The sequence below is a fragment of the Periplaneta americana genome, chromosome 11, assembly GCF_040183065.1.
Source record: "Periplaneta americana isolate PAMFEO1 chromosome 11, P.americana_PAMFEO1_priV1, whole genome shotgun sequence".
In the NCBI taxonomy this organism is placed as follows: Eukaryota; Metazoa; Arthropoda; class Insecta; order Blattodea; family Blattidae; genus Periplaneta; species Periplaneta americana.
In genome coordinates this window covers 124165449-124188333 of record NC_091127.1, presented here as the reverse complement: position 1 = coordinate 124188333, position 22885 = coordinate 124165449, and the positions used below count along the sequence as shown (strand labels likewise).

Sequence of the window (22885 nt, the reverse complement as noted above, 5' to 3'; positions counted from 1 at the left end):
TTCAAATGCCCGTACAAGGAGAAGTTTAATGAATTAAGTTCCGGTGAACGAAAAGGCCACATAATAGGCCCATCATTATCTATCCACTGTCTAGGAAAAAAAAAAAAACATTAAGATGGTGACGAACATTCCGTTGGAAATGAGCCGGTGCCCCGTCATGCAAAAACCTCATTTTCTGTCTTATATGCAAAGACAAAACTTAAGGAGCTACGACAGTACACTGACAAGAAAATCAAAATATATCTCTTGTGTTAATTTGTTTGACAAAACGTAAGGTCCAATAGACCAGGCACCCAAGATACCAGCCCACACATCAAGCGAAAATCGATGTTGATGCTTTGGATCCTGTATGACTGTCAATTCAACATCGTGGTCAGGCTTATGTTGAGATGGTAGGGTCGCATTTCGAACATCTACTCTGAGGGATACTACAGAAGGAAAGCTCTGAAATCCTTCGGTTGGGGACATACGTGTACTGTATATGGGATTTATTCGTTCTTTTTATGTGTACAGCCACCTCTCAAAATTTGTTGGGGCATTTGAGAGACACCTTATGATGGCGATAACAATGATTAATAATTATGACTATGCCACAGGTATAGCTCAAGGTTAAGGAGCCGGTATCCTGTTCTAAGCCTATGTTTGGGCGTGGGTTCGAGTGCCCCTTCGGTTGATTCTGTGGTTTGATTTTCTCTATATTTTTCCTACTGTAAGGCGAATATCAGGTAATGCAGGACTAAAACTCTGTTCACCTCGCTATCACCAACTTCATCGATGCAGTTGATAGCGCGTGATTAAAATAACGGATGAAAATGTTGACAATGATGGCAACAATGATGTCATGTCACTTAATAACCGAGATAAATGTTCGAACATGGATAGATATTTTTAAATGTGTGGTGAACAATGAATGTAGGCTATAGGACAGGATTCTTTGAGCATATTTGAATTTACTATATCATTCTTCGGTTGCTCCATTATTTCTAAATTTCCATGCCATTGTCTCTGAACTGTCTCTGTATTAAATTATAAAAGCAGAAACATTTATTTTTATCGACTTTTAACACATTATTAGTATTTTTATTTGTTATTTTGTTAATGATGGATGAAATATTTAAGAAGTATCAATCATTATCAGAAATTGGAAAACTGATTTAGAACGTTTTCATCATAAATGGTGTTTATATACTTGAGACATAAGTATGTTTGAAAAACGCGTTAGCGTGCTCCTGGACAAAATACAAGCACAATTCCTTGTAGGGAAATTTTACGGAAAATCTTAGTTTCTGAAAAAAAAAGAACAATTCCAAGAGAAATGGATTGGACGCAGTGGCCCAGTATGTTGGCCAGCCAGGTCACCCGACTTCATCCCATTAGATTTTTTACCTTTGGGGTCATTTGAAGACTTTCGTCTATGCAACACAACTGAATGATGCAGAGGGGCTATTGCAACTTGTTCAAAATGCGTCAGTTAATCTGTGATGACAACATGGTGTTTGAGCGAATTCGCTATTCGTATGACGTACGTTTTGCTCAGGCATGTGTAAACATTAGAGAGTGACACATTAAGCACCTTTTGTAAACATGAAATGATGATGCCATATATCTTCCACTCAGAGTTTTGTGTTAATTATTTTATTTGTTGTGTTAATTATTTTACATGATTACCAAATTTCCAAACATGTACTTATGACATAATCAAAACAAAAAGAACAAAAATACTCTGTTCAGTTACTTATGAAATATAAAGTCAGTGTTTAAAACTATTTTGTCCATTTTTCCAGAAACTAAGTATTTTCCTTAAAATTTCCTCATAAAGAATTGTTCTTGTGTTTTATCCAGGAGCACGCCCACACGTTTTCCTAACACACTTATGATTTACCTTGTACAAATACGAATAATTATGTACTGTTTGTTAACTGTCCAATTTATCCATAAGTAACTCTGAAGACAAAGCACAATAAATTTACGCATCAACTGTAGAAAATAAAATAAGATAATTTTACAATACTTATACTCAAAGCTAAAATGATAAGGTACTAATCTAAATAATGTTTAAAATAATTGGTCAAATTAGTGAATTTTATTCTCCGATTTCAAAACAGTTCACAATGAAAAATATGGAAATTATATAAATAATTATCGAGGTATGACTGGAAAGGAAAACAACCACAATCACTCAAACCAATTTGAAACTTTATAAAACAATTACACTTTCACCTTTCAATTAAGAACTTCAGGCATAATTGACTAAAATGATAGTAGGAGTATGAAAACTGCGGAAATATTTTTTATGCTCGACCATGCCGAAATGTAGTAATTATACACCCGGTAGCAGTCCTTTAATGCATGTCATTAAAGTACACCTACTCATTAAAGTACAGGTGTTCAGCCAATGACGAGTCAGCTTTGTACCGTTATAAAACCTCAGCCAATGACTAGTCAGCTTTGTACCGTTATAAAACCGCAAGTATCGATTATTCTCGGATATGCAATCGAAAGAGAATTAGCGAAAAGTCACGGAGGCTGGAAATCCAATACTGTCGCAAAAAGTTACGTTCTGTTACTATAACAATTAGCGTTAATTGTAAATAATATTCAAATAAATTCAATTTGTCATCTCGTTTTTCAATGTCTAATTTAATTTCAATGTTATATCAAAGTTAATATTTAGTTTACTCTGTAGGTTCTTATAGGCTTTCAAGGTCAATGTGGACATCTGTTCCTCGGAAAAAATCAATACTTTCGCGTCTGCGCACATCTCACAATTTACGAGGTATTGCTCAAGGTCAGTTAGATACAAATAAAATGAATAATTTCAAGTTAGAAATATGGTCGAGCATAGAAAGTCGTATGAAACTCGCCTATAATGGTAATTAAGAAGCTCGTATGAAAATTATGAAACTCGCTTGCGCTCGTTTCATAAACATCCATACTCACTTCTTAATTACTATCATTATAGGCTCGTTGCATAATGTACTATTAAAGATCTGTAGCAGAAGAATTTCTTTGAAATTGTTAGCGCAACAATTTTATTATTGATATTATATACTAAAAAATGAGAGACAGACGAAAAATCGGAATCACACGGTTAATATTTCATACTTTTTACCCTTTTCGGTTAAATCTAACTCTTTACCATGCTATCAGCATTATTCATGTATGTAGTTTATTTTCTTGAGCTATCATTTATAAGATATACAGAAATGAAAGCATTTTCTCTGATAAAAAGATAAACCTTCATTTTCTACATTGACTGTAGAAGGTACGGTACGTTTGTGATCTTATAAAGTAAATTACCCGATTTCAATAATTTTTAAGATTTAAGTAGCTGTATAGGCCTACATTAATTTTGTATAACACGTTCGCTCGAAGAAAAACCAGAGGGTGGGGGCTGAATGCAAAAGGCCACACAAGTTACTGCTGTTTCCTTCGTTCCGCGCAGGTAAACACCACATAGTTGCCAGTTCTGTAACGACTTGGAGTGTACGTAGTTTGCATGATCGGTTTAGTTTTCTTAGTGTACATTAAAATTAGTGAAATATGTGGCGACCATGAGAGTCTGTTGAAGAGAGTGCACAACATAGTTATGACCACAATAATTGTAATGTTCGTACTTCTCGTAAAACTGTTTCAAGATCATTAGGTAAGAAAATAATTTCTATCAATATACCCGAGTATAACACTCTTAAAAAGAAAACTCAGATTGCATTACAAACAGATACGAAATTCAAGAAATTTTATGTTTTCGGACATGATACAATACGACGCATCATTTATGAATGTTACAAAACCACATATCACCTACATCGGACATCATTTTAAGTGCAGTGCAAGAAAAACCACAAAGCACAGATTGCAAATTGCTGTATTGGTAAAAAAAAAAAAAATATATATATATATATATATTACACGACTGAATTGTTATAGATATTCTGAAATTTGTGAAATTCACAAATTTATTATCTGTATAAAAGAATAAACTTATTATATGATTTAAATAAATATAGGCCTACTTTTTTCATATTTAGAAAATCCGTGCAGTTACGTAAATTTTCATGATCCGTAACATGCCATGGAGGCATGGAGGTAGAGCCCCATGCTTTCCATGACCTCGGCACTAGAATGAGGTAGTGTGGTCGGCACTACGCTACCCCCGGGAAAGACCCGGTACTCAATTTTATAGGAGGCTGAGTGAACCTCGGGGCCGTTCTGAAAGTTTGGCAACGAGAAAAAATCCTGTCACCACCTGGGATCGAACCCCGGACCTTCCAGTCCGTAGCCAGCTGCTCTACCAACTGAGCTACCCAGTAATAATAATAATAATAGGCTAAGAGAAATGACAAATGTTATTAGTGAAAATAAACGTAGATCGTAAGTCGAACGTTTAAGTGACGTACCCTAGTAGATGTTGTAACGCTGCTTCCTTAGTCGCTTGTCAAGTTGTGTAACAACTACTCTTTCGGTAGCTTACTCACTTATTGCACCCCTTCCCCCGGTTTTCTCCGAGCGAACGAACAATGCAAATTTCCACTAGCCTATACAGTATGACTCTTCGAACATATCAGTGGCTTGTAACAAAAAAATAATAGCTCTCTAGCCAGCTGCTTTCGAAACTATAACCAAAGGCACATGACATATGGAAAAAAATATCTAGCAATGCTAGTGTGCTAAAGAAATGCATTTATCAGCATGGTTTACTCAAAACCCTCTCCCACATTAGCTGCTCACATTTGGCTGATTTTGGTGAGACGCACAGATATTCCGAAACGTTAGAATAAGGGCGTTATCACCTTTTTCTGGGATATCTGTTGGCGTTATATTGACTTATATGCCATAAATCACTCAAGTTCACTTAGAATAACACAAACGCATGTAAACTACAGTGCATGGGGGAGTTTTTTTTTTTTTTAGTTCGTAGGACCACGTGCGGACCCTTAGTGAAGCAAGGGGAACCAAACAAAACTGTTTTATCACGATTCGCGTGGATGTAGAATTGTAGAGGAGGGAGTCGCAACCAACGAATTCATCGTCGTCATAGTAACGGCGCGGCGTGTGTAAGGCACGCATGCGGGCTTGCTAGATTACGCGGAAGGTGGTTCCAGTGCTGGGAAGGGAAGGGGTCTTTCCGGTTCACAGAGTGCGTGGTACGTGCTTCCCCTCTCCGCTGACATCCTTCACAGACATGCCGCTAACATTTCCCCATATGCATTTTCGGGAATGCAGTCTAATTACGTATAATGTTTTGCGTATCTCGGATAAGACCGGGAGGATGTCTGTTCCGGGAAGAAGGATTTCCTGGTTGTTTTCCCAAGGCTGTGTTTTGCTTTTCATCTTCATCCCCCTTAATAAAGCATATAATTTTTGTCATCAAATTTGGTTTACTATAGTGGACCTATCTAGAAAAAAATTCCAGACGATTTATATGAGGCGCATTTAGGAAAAAGGTTAGGATTTACCATTTGAGTCATCCATATGCGTGGAGCTGAGATCCGCATTCAGAGTAATTTTTCAGTCCATTATTTGACGATGCTGTATCAACTACAAGGTTATTTAGCGTCGATAACAAGGGAATTTTATATATCTGCTTCCTTCTTATACAATTCGACCTTGTTTCATTTGCGCCAGTTCCTAATACTCTCCCTCATCGCACCATTGTTCGAGTTGTGAACAAAGCTCTTTCTGAACCCGATCCGGGCTGTATGTTGCAAGAATTCCGAGTCAGATAGGTCAAGCAGCTGCTATGCCTCAATCCTTTATTCCTTCATTCTTTGTAGTTTGTCCAAAACTTTAAATGATTATTGATGATTACACTGTACAACATTAAATTTGTCCTTTTTATAGAAATATAAAGCGTCGTAAAATAACCCACTAAAAAAATACATCCACTTATATAACCCCAAAACGTTTTATTTTCATATAATCAATATAGCATTAATATGTATAATTAATGAAAAATAGTCGCACCATGGCATTAACTATAATAATATTTCATTTCTAATGGTAATAATGTCATCAAACCGCCACAAATTTTGTAGATTTTAATATTCAATACACAGACGCTGTACTCAGAAAATTACACACAGCAGAATCAGATATGCAAATTATTTTTAGTAAATCTTGAAGTTTTTAATAACCAAATGAATTTGAACTCTAAATATATCAGCAATCCTGCAGGTCATGGCCTTCGTGTAATAGCTACTGTTTATTGTAGTGTGTGTTTTGTTTTATTCTGAAATCACGGCCGTGCTGGAATGTAATAATTAGTTCTCAAAACTGACGAAAGATGAATTTTGGAAAATAGGAAAATTATGTAGGAAAACTAACGCTTCACTGAAAGTTACTATTTTTCTGAAAATCCTTGGATGCCAAGCTTCAAAATGATAAGTCACTCATTAAAATCCGCTCAGCCGTTTTCCTGTAATTTCCATTACCAGTTCAGATTATATATATATGTGTGTGTGTGTGTGTGTGTGTGTGTGTGTGTGTGTGTGTGTGTGTGTGTGTGTGTGTGTGTGTGTGTGTGTGTGTGTGTGTGTGTGTGTGTGTATTCGATGTATGTTGTGATGACAAAAACAAATCTACAGTTAGTTTTGTCTAGCACGTACTGTTTCTCCAAAATATTATTTATGTTGGTGAAATGTTGCACTACTTTCACCTAATGGGATGCAACATGTTACTGAGAGTAGACTTTGACAGCCACCTGAACTTCTTTCCAAAGAAACCTTGGTGCTGTAAGCGATGAACACGGAGAGAGGTTTCATAAAGAAATGTCTACCTTCGAAAAGCGCTTCAGTGGAAGGTGGAATACAAGTATGTTGGCTGAATATTGCAGGTCACACATCAAAGAGACTGCAGATGCTGTCTGCAAACGTAAAAGATCAAAAAGAAATTTTAATTTGTGAATTTTTGGCCAAACAAAGGTTGCTTTATGTGCTAGTGTAACAAATTTGTGTAAATAAGTGAAGTGTGTGTAGCATAAAAATGGTATGTGTTAGAAAATTTTGGTTTTCAGAAATGAACTCAGCACCTTTCATTTAGTTAATATTACATGGTTTCATCTAAAGGACAGGGACGAAGCTTAAATTTGTTGTCCAATATTATTAGAGGAGAAAATTAATCTTTATGTCAAAACTTTAAATATAAAACATCGACTTTCACATGGACTAACATTTTTCATGCACAAAAACTTTATTACTGATGATAAAGCTTTACAATAATTGTCAGATCATTAATTTTCAACATGATTACCATGATGTAGTTCACATCGAAAAAAAACTCACAAAATGAGGTCTAGGCTTTGAATGAAGAAAATCGCTTCGAGCCACCGGCGTAGTTCGTGTGGTAGCTCGTTTACCTAATGATCCGGAGCTGCTCCCGGGCGTGGATTCGATTCCCACTTGAGCTCATTAGCTGGTCGAGTTTTATCCGCAATTTTCCTCAAATGTAAGGCAAATGTCAGGCAATTTCATGGCGAATCCTCGGCTTCATCTTGCCAAATACCATCTTACGCCTTATCTGTAACCTGAACCGTACAATTTTCAGTTCTGGTGACTGAGGTATTTCAGCTTAATTGTAATTTTGGAACGGTAAACGACGAGCATGGGGAAAGATTTCATCAAGAAATATCTGAAATGGAAAGGCGATATAAAGAGAGATCATCATCCAGCATGCGTGCAGACTATTGTTGGTTCCTTGTAAAAGACAGTCCTGGGTCTAGTTATAAACAGAAGTCATCCAGAAAATTATTTTAAATTAAGTTCAAATTCCGAGATTTTTCTCATTATATGCATGAAATATTTTTATTTTTGTTGTGTTTTAAACTAAGTAACATCATTTTTGTATCCAGTATACATTTTTAAAGTATTATGAAGAATTTTGAATCCCTGGTGTGTTGTAATTTTATCAGTAGCAGCGAAAAATTAAAAACAAACAAGTTTTGTCATAAAAAAAATTCAATTCATTTTCCCCGGAAAATGGTACGTGATGGGCAATTTGGATTTTAAATTCAGATTTAGGGCACACATATTAGTAACATTCACCTATTTTATTTCGGAGCAAGACAAAAATTCAAATTAGTTGTTCAGTGTTATTAGTCATGCCACAGACATAGCTGAAAGGGCAAAATATGAACCGCTCTTACAAACTTTCCAACAGAAATTATGTTGGACAAATTACTATTTAAAGCCCGACGAATGTTGAAGAATGAAGATGAGCAATTTAAAACATGGGGGCATGAGATAGTTACTCTGCCTGCCATTAAAATTCACTTCAATCAAATCCCCAAGGTAAAAAAAAATATATTTCCACAAAAAGGAACACCCACAGCCGATTCTGTGGCTTAGGGATTTGAAATAGAGGAATACACAAAACTACTGTTTCGATGTTTAGTAGCACATGTCCATAAAACAGTTCGTATTGGTAGGAGGCATGTCATTGCCCTTGTTTACTTGTATTCAATGATGATAACCTCAACACCTGGATAGGGGTGGCATGGTGGCGTGGTGACGCTTCCAGTGTCGTAAAATCACCCCCAGATGAGAGATAACGCATGAAAAACACGTCATATTCATTCAATGCTGGAACTTTTTGACAATTGTTTGTATTGTGAATGACAGTTACGTAGGCCTGTATGAGATATTCCTGATGCATACATGCGTTAGGGAAAAGGGAAGGTGTCCTTTTAAAATTATCTGTGCAGTAGTGACGTAATCAGGGGCGATGCTCGTATCTGCGGTCTCTTATCTATAGAGTACGTCCAACTGTGTTTTGTTAAGCAACTTCTGTTCTCAATATAAACTTGTAATGTGTGTTTAAGTGGAAAAAGATTACGCATGACACAAACGCCGCTGTTTCTGAATCTGCCGATTTTAACACTCACCCCTCAAACAAACACGCTCTGCGATTTAAGGTTTGGTATTGTGTATCCACATGAACAGCTTTTTGCAATTGCCATGAAAGTAATTTCACCGCAGGCCCATAAACTGGTTTATAGCAATAATATGGACAATATTAATGTATTCAGTTTGTCTATAATAATTTTGAATAGTCAAATTGAAATAGAGAGTATATAAACGTACTTTACAAATGAGGGAATAACATTTTTAAGTAATGAAATTGAGATCAAAGAGTGATCGGTACGGAAGTGCCAAAAATGAATGTATACTGGAACCAACTTTCTGTATTATGAGGGCCTCATTACATGAAGGTAATACTGGACATGTAATATATTTTATCATGGTATATCATAGTAGTATTTGGGTTAGATGGAAACGGCATAACACAAATGGGAGATCACTTGTTGTATTATGGGGAACGAAACGATAATCACCAATTAGGAACAGGATTCTTTATCCATAAAAGAATAAAATCAGCAGTAAAAAAGGTCGAACTTATCAGTGATAGGTTATCATATTTAGTACTTAAGGATAGATGGTGCGATATCTTAGTTATAAATGCTCACGCCTCTACAGAAGAGAAAGACGACCATATAAAGGATAGTTTCTATGAGGAATTGGAACACACTTTTGATCAGTTACCTAGATATCACATGAACATTTTATTGGGAGATTTCAATGCTAAAGTAGGACGGGAGGATATTTTTAAACCAACTATTGGAAAAGAGAGCCTACACGTAACTAGTAATGACAATGGAGTTAGGTTAGTCAACTTTGCGACATCAAAAAATGTAATTGTCAAAAGTGCAACATTCTCTCATAAGGATATACATAAATATACTTGGACATCTCCAGATGAACTGACACATAACCAGATAGATCACATCTTGATAGATAAAAGAAGACATATCATACTAGTATAGTAGACATTCGAAGCTTCAGGGGGGGGGGGGCAGACTGTAATTCTGACCATTATTTGGGAACACGTATGGGAGAATCGAGAAATCCATATAGAGTGTTAGTTGGGAGACCGGAGCCAAAAAGACCTTTGGAGAGGCCGAGGCGTAGAAGATAATATTAAAATAGATTTGAGGGAAGTGGGATATGACGGCAGAGACTGGATTAATCTTGCTCAGGATAGGGACGAATGGTGAACTTATGTGAGGGCGGCAATGAACCTCCGGATTCCTTAAAAGCCAGTAAGTATATCATAGTAGTAATTAAAAAGGGTTAGACTAATGTAGACAAGGCTACGGACAGCATAAGAGAGAATTAGGCCTATTAGAAATAATGTCCTAATAGTGAGTAAGAAAAAGAATGTAGGAAACGTTTAGATTCGAATAAGGTACTAAATATTATTATTATTATTATTATTATTATTATTATTATTATTATTATTATTGAGTTATTTTACAACGCTGTATCAACATCTCAAGTTATTTAGCGTCTGAATGAAATGAAAGTGATAATGTCGGTGAAATGAGTCCGGGGTCCAGTGCCGAAAGTTACCTAGCATTTGCTCGTATTGGATTGAGAGAAAATCCCGGAAAAACCTCAACCAAGTTACTTGCCCGACCGTGATTCGAATCTGGGCCACCTGGTTTCGCGGTCATACGCGCTAACCGTCACTCCACAGGTTTAATATTAAGGAATGACGTAATTTAGTTAGGGAATTATTGTTAAGTAAGTGTCAATGTAAGAAGAAATAGTATTGATGGCATTGTATACGATAATGTGAGGTCCATCATTACATGCATTAAATAGCTGACAAATATATCATATATATCATAATAGTTTTGAACTGTACTTATGAAACAATCTTCAATAAATGTTGAAGAAATCCCCACAGTTACGATCAGATTCTGCGGATGTGCCTATGTGGGTAGTGCATGGTCTTCCTAATCAAGCAATTCCGTGGTTCGATTTCCGACGTAGGTAATAGAATAAATTTATATTTCGTCCACGAGACTGGGTGCTTGTCCCCTGTCTTGTGATTTTCCTGTGATATCTCCGCGGTGGCCCTTTGTCATGCTGATCCCATGAGTAGGGAGGCCCGTATTTATAAGATGATCAAATAAATATCTCTCCCCAGCTAGCAGCGGTGTGTGAGTCAGATAAAGCGAGAAGGTTAATCAGAATAAGAAAAAAAAAAAGAAAGAAAGTTCTGTGGATGTGAGTTATACAGTAACTTGTAGTGGATCTCCGATACAAAAATTATGCAAGTCGAGCTTACGAAGAGATAATAATAAAATAATTAATTATTTTCAAGCTATTCTAGTACAGTGAAATTCAATAAATTAACTGCAAGAACACTGCATATAATAGTACAACAAAAAGTACTAGGCCTATAATCTCAAACTTGCAGTGTAAGTAATGTGATACACCAGTAGATCACAGATACAAGCTCCGTGAAAATAATTAACTACAGTGAAACTTGTGTAATTCGAACGTTTTTAATTCGAATTATTCTTTATTTTGAAGTTTTCCTTTGTCCCCTTGAATTTCCTATGGAAACAGTGCATAAATATCGTCTTTTATTCGAACATAATTTTGTTTAATTCGAAGAAAAAAATCCAGAATGGACACGAGTTTTACAGTGAAATGTGGCAAAGGCGGAACGAGCCAGTACTATAACAAAATTGACCTGATCATAGGGGTTGGAGGCTGGAACCGGGAATGCATTGTATCTCATTTTCGGAGAAAGTGATCCCAGTGCGGGTTGACAACCCTTGGAGTGTCATTCACCTCGAAAGTACAGTTACCGTACTCAGTTAAAACGGTCACTGTGCATTGCTTTTCACAAACCCCGAAACCCCGATCTTTCACTTCCGAGAGCTAAGAAGATTCATTGAGGGACACCAAAATGTGCATGGTTCTCTGTTTGATGCATTAAATAAACTGGAGGACTTTACAGTAACCCAGCAAATCAATAAAAAGAAGCAGACTAAAATCACATCCTACTTAACAAAGGCCTAGTAAGGTATGTTTTTTTAACTACTGTATGTGTTGTGCATAAATGTTTACTACAGTAATTACTGTATCGTACTGTATTTATGTAATAGGCCTATCATTATACAGCACTATATTTTCTTGTATTATAATACCCTGTTGTCTTGAAATGTTATAGTAATACATAGTACATACAGTACACCTGTAGTTTGCCTTCTGCAGTACCATTTTTTAATTTGAATTTTTCCATAATTCGAATTTTTTCTTATGCCCTTCAGATTCGAATTACACAAGTTTCACTGTAATACATTCTATTATTCTCTGCGGCAAATCTCCAGCATATGACCTTCAACGGCTTCACGGTTCTTGCAAATCAGAGGAGAGCAGAGTTAGCAGGAGCATCGCAAGGGGACATTGGCGGTCGGACATTTATTTAATTCTGAAATTCAGTTGCTCGCCTGGTATAAAGAGAATGAATTTCTGAGTACGCCCGAAAAAAAAAACCGTAATTTTAGGTCGAACCGTTCCCTCTGTACAATAATTATTATAAAGATACAAGTTATAGCGCAGTGTTCGAGCTTGAAAACATTCTGGAACAAGAGTGCTATTGTTTTCTGCCTGCACCACATAAAACACGTAATTATGAGAAAACAGAAAAGGAATATTTCTGTTACATTATGCCGTTGAGTGAAGCAAGTAGTAGTGATAAAAGAGAGACAAAAGGTTGTGTTACGGTGACAGCCACGCACGACAGTTTTTTTGTATCCCAGCGTTCTTTCTCTTTTAACAGACAAAAGCTTCAGTCTTAAGTCTTTTACGAAGCGAAAACGCTCCTTTAACACGTCGTAACTCGGAAACCAGTAAAGATTTTGAGTAGCGTCAACTTTTAAAAGCAATTTCCATTATTTCTCAACATATCTCCTGCTTTGACCCTCCATATAATGTGAAAAATGAAAATGTTTGCCGCATACCATGTTTTGAAGGTATAAATGTCTACTTTGAACAGATAACTTGGAAGTTACTTTTTCAAAAATAAAGATTTCGATTAGAATTTCTTTCTATGCTTTCGTTATACATTGATCTATCAATCATAAAAAATTACAGCACAATTTATTGACTATTATAGGAGCTACGACATGATAAATGTTAACGAAGTCGGAAAATGGATATCTCCTCCCTCTCGTTCCGGTATCGCTGTCTCTCTCTTGTACGAAACGTCCTTCTTTTGCACAAGTCAGTGATATTACAACGCCGTAGCGATCTTTCATTGGTTCTCGTCATATGCAGGAGATTTTCCGCGGAGAATAGTTATAATAGCAGTAGTATCAGAATAGCAATACCTAATAGAGTACTATCAATAGCAGGAGCAGTAGCAGAAGTAGCAATAATAATAATAATAATAATAATAATAATAATAATAATAATAATAATAATAATAACTTTTTCATGTACTAATGCATCAACATCTGGTAAAATGGGGAATGGTACCTTAATTGCTATTGGCCAAATGTAGGTAGCAGAAATTTACTTATGGTGGATAGCTGGACATTCTTTAACAACGAACAAGTGCGAACAATAGCAGTTCGGGCTGGGAAGTCAGTGAAAACCCGACAAATTCCAAAAGGAACTACCGGTATGATTCAACTGTTGGGTGTATTCTTTTTCATACAATACAAAACATATTGGAGGACTATATCGATTATGTAATCAAGGACGACCACTTTCATTCAAAACCATTGTCACTCTGCTCTACAATTTCAGTCACCATGATTCAAAGATATGATTAGATATGCATTTTATAAATCAGTTACATTAATGATCCAATTGAGCGTTTTGAAGTGGCGAAGCAGTACGCTTTTCACGTACCAGGAGTTAACTTTTGCGACATTTGTGGAGGTTCTTTCTACATCAGGTGCTCATGGAGTACTGCAAAGTTCTATTTTGATCACTTCATGAATGCTGGTGACTTGCACTTTACCCACTGCCGCATTTTTATCCATTAACACTGATAAATCAGCAAATGCCTTCATATATATTGATGTCTTTGAAGTTCACAGTTCGAATTTGTACCTCCATTTCCCATGACTATTAGCATATAAAATGTATAACAAACTCTACCAATGTATACTATGTGTCAGTATATGTTTCAATCTGAAAACGCACAGGCAAACTGGAAAGGTCTTCTTGTTAGGAACTATACACATGCTTCCTTGACAAGAGCATCTGCCGCTCGTTACACAACTGCCGTGATTTCAGCATTGTCTGGTCGGCAAATACGAAACTGTGATAAGAGAATTAGACAACTGATTGATAGAGTGACAGGACTTGCGAATGGCACAACAAGCTTTCGTTTTTTGTTTGTCATTTACCAAACTCGTATCCCAGCACCGAATAGAGAGTGTCATAATGTAGAATAGATGACAGCTGTACAATTCACATTACAGTCAATCTTGTAGCGTAATGCTTGTATTTTTGGTAGCTATTCAAATCGATAAATATTAATTTAGATAAACTAAGACAGGCTGATATTTTATCTGCTACTCTTTTAATTTAGTATTACACAAAATAATTAATAAAATATAAGTTACAGGAACAATTACATGCAAATCCAGGCAAGTTTATGTGTTTGCTGACGATATTGTGACTGTAGAACGTAGCATCTCTGATTTAAAAGTTATATTTAGGATTTTAGATAATGAAGGCAAACAGATGGGCTTGAAAGTAAACGAAACAAAATAATAAAATATATAAGATTGAATAAACAGTGAAATGAAAGATTAGTAAATTTTGAAATGGAGAATTATAATTTCGAAAGTGTTCAAGAATTCACATATCTTGGGTCGTCTATCAGTAATGAAAATAAAATGGATAATGAAATTCATAAAAGAATAATATGGAAATAGAACTTATTTCTCGTTCTCACACGTGTTCACGTCAAGAATGCTATCTAAAGGAACAAAACTTAAACTATATAGAACACTCATTCATGGAGCAGAAACATGGACAATGAAACTGGATGATGAGAATAGGCTTCTCATCTTTGAAAGAAAAATTGTACGTAGGATTTATCGTCCTGTGTATGATAGGGGAGAATGGAGAAAAAGAACGAATAAAGAGATTGATCAGCTATTGGAAGGCGAGAATATAGTGAGCTTTATTAAATACACTATCTACCAAAAAGTATTTGGGCACCGTTTTTGTCCCTTTAAAACCTCGTGGTATCACTCTTGTTGCTATAACAGCAGCCACCCTGTCAGGCATGCTCTCCACTAGTTTGTGTAGGATACCCACTGGAATGCGTCGCAATTTCTCTTGCAACATGGTGCTCAGTTGGAGAATGGAAGTTGGCCGCATCTCCCGAGACCTCAATTGCCGGTCCAATTTGTCACAAAGGTGCTCAATGGGATTGAGATCAGGAGACTGTGCAGGCCAGTCCAACAGGTGAGCATTATTGTCTGCATACCACTGCAAAGTAGCCACCGAAACATGGGGCCAACATCCATTATCCAACTGAGTGCCATGTTGCAAGAGGAATGGCGACACATTCCAGTGGATATCCTACCCAAACTAGTGGAGAGCATGCCTGACAGGGTGGCTGCTGTTATAACAACAAGAGGTGGTACCACGAGGTTCTAAAGTTGCAGAAACAGTGCCCTATTACTTTTTGGTAGATAGTGTACATTAGGCTGAGATGGTTAGGACATGTAGTAAGAATGAAGGAGGAAAGCTTCCTAAGATGATAATGAACGCAAGAATGGAGGGAGAACGAAGGAGAGGAAGACCGAAGAAACGGTGGATGGACGACGTATTGAGAGACGTTACAAGTCTGGGAGTGAGGAATTGGAGGACTGTGGCCGGGGACAGTGACGTGGAGAGCTGTTGTGAGAGAAGCCAAGATCCACTTTGGACTGTAGTGCTATGATGATGATGATGATGAGGGTGATGATGATGATGATGATGATGAGGGTGATGATGATGATGATGATGAGGGTGGTGATGATGATGATGATGATGATGATGAATCCATGTATTTATTTTCCTGTCTACAAGCAAAAATACACCTCTGATTGAGGTTCTGGCTGATATCTATAGGCTATCTAATATCAGGCAGTATATCTCACTTGACGATACGTTTCACAGGAAGAACAATTTGTTTGTATACGTTTGAAGTCTGGTTAGCGTAATCTGTAACTAGTCAGCTATGTATACAATGAAGGAGGAAAGGAACTGGCAACCCTACCCCATTATTTCTTGGCCTAGTTCCCTTGTTGGTGTCACTAATGGGGTCCAGACCTGTCTTCGGACAGTTGACGAAACAACAACAACAAGCAAAAATATTAAATTAATAGAATATTATACATTTGGTTACTTTGAATAAAAGTTAGGTGCACATCGATCATAATATCTTCGCTTAGTAGTGAGAGAAAATTGCGAGTTAACAGTTCGCGATACAGTTCAGCAGTCTTCCCACACACTCTGGTGCCATGTTTTTACATCTGTTTATTCGTGTGCGTGTGTTTATAAGTCGGTGAACAACAGGAATAACACTCATGTACAAAATACCACTTCGATTTAATAACAACAATAACAAAGTATTTGTTTAACGGCAGCCTTTATGCAATAAAAGATTATTTTTACTAGGGGTAGACAAAACTAAAAATTTTCAGCAGTCAGTACTTATATTTTCAGGAGCCACAATATTTTGTCCACACATGCAATGAGAAAATCATTCGAGCTAAGATAAAGAAGAATACATTTACTGAAATATATTAAACAATAGTAAATCTATGCAATGCAAACACAAACTCTCAGAGACGCTCTGAAACAATGTAGGACAATATCTTGAGATGCGCAACAAATGTAACGACATTGATTTAAAAAGCACATTCGAATTTCTTCCTACAACCGCTTTTGTTAAAATTATTTATTTATTTATTTATTTATTTATTTATTTATTTATTTATTTATTTATTTATTTATTCGTCGTAGTGACATAAAATAAATCGAAGTCTTAACAAATTTTGAACTCGATTAAAAGAACTCAGAAATCAGCCGCCCGGACTAACTGGCGACCGAATTTTTTCCACTTCTGATTTTTACAATAAGTAGAACACATCTACGTACTTTAGATCTAATTACAGCTTGAAATTAACAAATGAAAAAAATATAAAGTCAGCACAAACTTAAAATACAGTCTCTATACCAGAAGTCTCCAAAAAGCGTATCGTCATTCGTGCTTTCGATGCTGCCCGGCGAACACAGTGTGCTGTAAGGCTAGAGCAGGGAAGGGAAACACATGGGAGCGATCAGTGGGGGATCGCGGCAACGGTCTGCTTATGTTTACATATAATAACATTAAAAGAATAAAAAATTTCATACGTTTGTATATTATTTTGACATAATATGAAGCTGGAGCCCCGTCTGTTGCTATTGACACAAGGCCATTGCAAATTCAACCTCTTCTGTTCTATGGTGCCTTTCAGTACCTGGAAAAGATCTTCTCCATTTGTATTTTGTAATTACATCTAGAGGACATTCAGGCACAGTAAAATGTTCATTAACTCCTAGGATAAAAATGGCTAGGTGAGCTTTGTCATTTCTATCTGTGCTTTCGTCCAATGCAAGTGAGTAAGCCACAAACTGGTTAATTGTGGTTTCGACTTCAGATTCAATTACATTTACAATCTTGAAATTCCTTCTCTGAACTGTAACTGGAAACAATTTAATTTTCTTAAACTTTGACTTTGTTCTGGACATAGTATTTTAGTAACGTCCTACAAAGGGCTTCTGTAAAGGGCTTCATTGATTTTCCAATATTCCAGGCTAGAACACAGCTAGCAAGAAGCTTTTTTCTTTAATACTGAGGACACGTGTGTGATTTTTGTTTGTATTTTCTTGTTTTTTAATTTATCAAAATATTTGTAGGCCTACGCATTTCACCTAAAATTAAACGAAAAACTATATGTTTGTCATGCGGAACTGAGTGTAAACGTATTGTAATATACTGATTGTTATGTATAACCAACAGTTATACAGATACCTACCCCCAAAATTAATTATTTTCACATATCCAATATGCCTGTAATTGTATGATATCCTTTGCGAAGAATCGAGTATTGTCGTCGCATGTTGAATTTTAACACACCCTTAAGAATTTTCGAACAAATTAAGCATTTTACATTCTTCCCACTAACACAAAAATGTTTCTCTTCCTATTCATCCTTGAATGTACTACGTCCATGATTAGAAGACATTGTGAAACGGTGGAACACGCCGACCAATACAGTGATAATGGCAGTCCGCCACTGCTCTTCGTTTGCGCATAAACATTGAGCACAGTACAAGTGGGGATGGGTGAGGCGGAGCGCGCTCATTACGTACTGGCTTCGGTTCCGTTCAGGGGCTTACTCGTGAGTACGCTTTTGGAGACGTCTGCTCTATACATTACAATCAATGACTGTAGACATTTTAAGTGTTTCAAATGAAAAAGAATTCCTTCTTTTCTAATAACGTGCTCGCTACCAAATTTTTATATTGGAGCACCCATTTCCAACCTCCAGCTTTGTTTTATTTTCATATGTTCACTGAACAGCAGACCTGAACTAAGAAACATTTGATGCTGCCGAGCTATACTCCATACATACCTACACTGTTGCGGGTTGTTTGGAGTCTTAAGGTAAACAAACGTAAGACTCAATAAAACAGCCGTCAAACCAATAACGATATATGTTGAGAAGACAGACCGCATCTCGTTATCGTTAATTCTATCGCCGCTAGAAATCCTAACTGCTGATACAACTGTGTTAAAGAACAGATTTTAAAAAGCTTAGTCTGAAGGGGCTAACATATTGAATTGGTTTGCTTTATAAATATATCGTCGTTGTTCCTGCAATAACTCCTATGTGACATATTTGTCGATTTTCAGATTTTTGCTCTATTAAATAACTTAAATAGTAATAAAGCAAATAATAAAATCTCATATATGTAATTATATTTCTTTGTTTCGAAAATGTAAGAATTCACAGTCACCTATGTACGGCTGCCATAGGATGAATAAATATGTTTTTTTTCTTCCTACTGAAAAATTTTATATTTTGCACATAAAGTTATTGCAGGAACAACGACGATATGAAGTTAGAATAATGTTTAGGCATACTGTTACTAATATTGTGTTCTTTCATTTGTTTCAGATTTCTGGAGAGTCAGAATGACTGCAAATCAGACGAAAATCAAGCGACCTTCAGCTGTTAAACAACCGATATCGTCACAAAATAAAGTTTGAAGACCAGATTGTTAAGGTTATAGGACACTTAAACCAAAATTCATCCAAATGAACACAGTATTTTATATTTCCGTTGTGTGCTCATTGCAGAGTTGGTCATTATTAAGAACAAAGTAAATTAATTTCTCTAATTCTTGGTAACATCTTCGTGTAACCTGTTCGAGGTACAATGCATATTTATAAAAAAATTATTTCTCTGTACAGTTTTGCATCAAATTTTTCAGCGTGATGGTAAAGAAGAAACATTTTTATTTCAAATTTGTGCCACATTTACAGACTTGAGAAGATATTTACATAACTATATCGTTATTTGGGAAGCCCTGAAAGGAAAACATATTTAAGTCTTGGATAAAATCATGCGTACGAAATCTGGGACAGTTACACTACATTTATTAAATTGCGTTAGATTATATAGTGATAATTAATAAAATACTCCTATTTTAATTAAATTACTTTTGATTTAAATTTTGGATACCCTGCGAAGGATTTTTTAAAATAGAAAATTGCAAGTCGAAATGCCTTCGAGGAATTTTACGGTACAAGGCTGGAAAATGCAATAAAATCATAATACTTAATAGTAGACAAATAGTGCAATTTTTGGCAAACTTCCAGAGAAATTACAATGTTGGGATGTTATTGTTAGCCTAATGTCTGTTATCCTCGACGGGCCTTATCTACCGAGTGTATACGTCCGATTTTGTAGGCATTACTCATATTTCAAATATTTATTTTATCCCAATGTTTTACCAATAACTTCTATAGCCAATAAACATTTTTATATCAGAAACTTTCAGGGTTTCCCAAGTAACTAAAATATTCAACTAGCTAAAACTTCTAGTTATTAGGTACATATAATAATGGTGAATATGTTGTTATTAGTTGTTACATTTAATATAATTATTTATCTTTCACTTTAATTAATTATGTAAGTCAAATTTATCAATTAAGTCATAAAACTTTAATATGAAAGCAGTGAATATTCAATGATGGATGTGTACAGCATAAACATCACACAGCAATGTCTCACATTTCACATACGTTGAAGGGAGAGGTATTTCCTACATTCCTAACATTCTTTCCCTTTCTGTTTAGAAAGAGAAAGTGATGAGGATTGAAATGTGAGACAGTTTATGTTAGACGACCTTCCATAAATGTATACAGGTAACCTTTATTTTGTGACGATACACAATAATGATGGTAACCGTCCTCTGTGGTCTACCTCTTACCGCACTCCCCCCAGACTCTCAAATCTGGCCGAAGGAAATGGATTTTTAAGAGGAAATGTTTCTAGGTGCGGCTGTGGTTTCCAACGGATGAGTCAATAAAGAATTGTTAGTAGTTTACTGCATATACTGTAGGCTAGAACAATCCTTTATTCATTAATAGGTATCAATAAAGGCAAAATCTAAGTCTAGACACACCATTATTCTCCTTTCAAGCTCTTGGTAGGAAATCCGCCGAGTTAGCTCTGTGGCAAACGTGTCTGGCTCAGTCTTACCGGCCCAGTGAGGTCAGAAATTTTCAGTAGAGGTGGCGGTGCACAACTTTTAATCGCTAGATTGTGCACCAATATGCCTGGGTTAAATTTCAGAAGAGAAGGCTTATGTCACTGTTGATACTATTCCGTCGGACGGGGACGTTAAGCCTGGCGGCCCCTTTGGTGCTATTCGACAGGAGTAGGCTACGTGCCTGCACCGGGCTTCCCCTTCTTCCTTTCTCATTTTCAACTGCAAGGATTTCGGATAAGTGAGAATGCAGAAGAATCCAGTGACATGTAAAGCAGCTACAAGATTTCTGATAAGAACTTAGGCTAAATGACAGTTACAAACCAAAATTTTTCGCTCTGGACTCGGGTATATATGAAATCAAATATACAAAATTAATTGTAATTTGTTTTTGTATAGCGAACTAGGCTATATTACATTAAATTTATCTTTATTGTTCTTTCATACCTTTAAATATAGGAAAAATCTGTACAAAAGAAATCGAGTAATCGAACTACCGGTGAAAGCTTTCTTTTCTTTACGGCTAAGGGTATGTACACGTTAGAGCGACGATAAACGATAAAAGAAGCAGCGATGCCATATCAGAGAGAATTGAAGCATGCATTTTCATTGAGGTGTGCATATTGGAGCAACGATAAAAGCGAAGATACACGATAAAAGCGACGAAAAAGAAAAGTTCCATTTTCTTCGCTCTTGTCGTTCATATGATCTCTGATTAAGATAATATTAATCTGTATAATTACCGGTGGTTATCAAAATATCCTAATATTAATCGATTTATTATTATTTCGGCATATTAAATTTATTATTGTATGGTAGATATTGGCAAATTGATCAGTTGTGTATATATTCGTCATATGTTATGTGACCACAAGAATCAATCACAACACAACGAATTTATACTATTTTTGCGATGAGAAACGGGTTTAATTTTGTACGTATTTAAGTTATATTAACCTTGAACTTAGCAGCTGATATTTCATATATATCTTCTTTCATTAAGTGGATGCATAGAATATCTTCTACTGATAAATCAAAATGTTCGCTTCCCGCGTCCTCGTTGCTCCGATATGAACACTTGATTCTTTGATAATACCAAAGCGTCGCTAGATCGTTTCTTTTAGCGTTTATCGTTGCTCCAACGTGTACGTACCCTAAAGAAAATATTCTTCCCTTGTCAGTCGTTCTGTCGAACGCTCCCGACAAACAAGCTTACCAACTACTGAAGTCGCGTTCCGGTATGCGAGCCGATGGTGACGTCAGGTCCATTTCCTCGGTCAAGAAATTTCCTGCATAATAAGTTTCAAATTATCTGAATTCCTATTGCACATTAAATAAATTTTACACAATTACTTTTCCTACAGAAACGAAATCTCGTCTCAAATTGAGGGCTACCTGTATAATATAAGTAGCTATGAATGTATAAAAACATGTGACAGGAGTGTCCAACATATTCAGGCAATGGCTCTTTAAATTAATATTACTAGTTACTAACAACACATTACAAACGTTAAAACATGTATATGTATTATTAATACTGCATTTGTATAATAATTATTTAATGTAATATGTCTGAAGGAGACATTTTGTACATACATATGTGCACGCCATTTCTTAATGAGAAGTGGAGAGTAAGTTACTCTTTCATGTTGAAAGAAAAATTCTCCTTAAGGATACCCATGAGTGAAAAATGTATATCACAAAAGAAAAAAAATTCCACAAGTCAAATTAATAACATTACACAGAAACTTGATAGCAAATTAAAGAACCATATGCATGGGGGATGTCCTGACCAAAAATCAAAACATTTCAAATAAAATTACAACGCAGGGGGCATTTTGTAGCGTAGTTATAAAAAATAGTAAATATTTTATTACTCAGAAACTATTTGCCCTAGGAGGATGAAACTTTGTCAGTTTTTTATTACAATCAATGAATATGTGTGGTAAAAATTTCATAAGGATTGACTGAATAGTTTCGGATTTACAAATTTCACTCATGGTTATCCTTAAAGTGGCGGACTATTCAAGCATCTGAATACATCAGAAAAAGCAGACCGCTACTCAACTAAAAGAGCCATATGACACCCACTATCAGCAGGTTGGACGCTCCTGGTATGAAGCTATTTATAGAAGAAAGTTTTCATGTTATTTTCTATATTTTTGCAATATTAACGAATATGTTCGTTATACTTTAACGTAGTCAAGCTAACTACCAAAGTGACATCCAAAATGTCTCAGAAGTTAGTTAAC

The 22885-nt window shown here is 35.9% G+C and overlaps 1 protein-coding gene across 1 annotated transcript in view; it reads left to right on the top strand.

Moving 5' to 3' along the window:
• The window catches only part of LOC138709316 (uncharacterized), a 106809-nt gene extending 87383 nt beyond the window's left edge, over positions 1 to 19426 (top strand). The window contains exon 2 of the mRNA XM_069839992.1: positions 19037 to 19426. Within this exon, the coding sequence (XP_069696093.1) occupies positions 19037 to 19128 (92 nt within the window). The 3' untranslated portion in view covers positions 19129 to 19426. The remainder of the gene's footprint in view (positions 1 to 19036) is intronic.
• The last annotated feature ends 3459 nt before the right edge of the window (positions 19427 to 22885 follow it).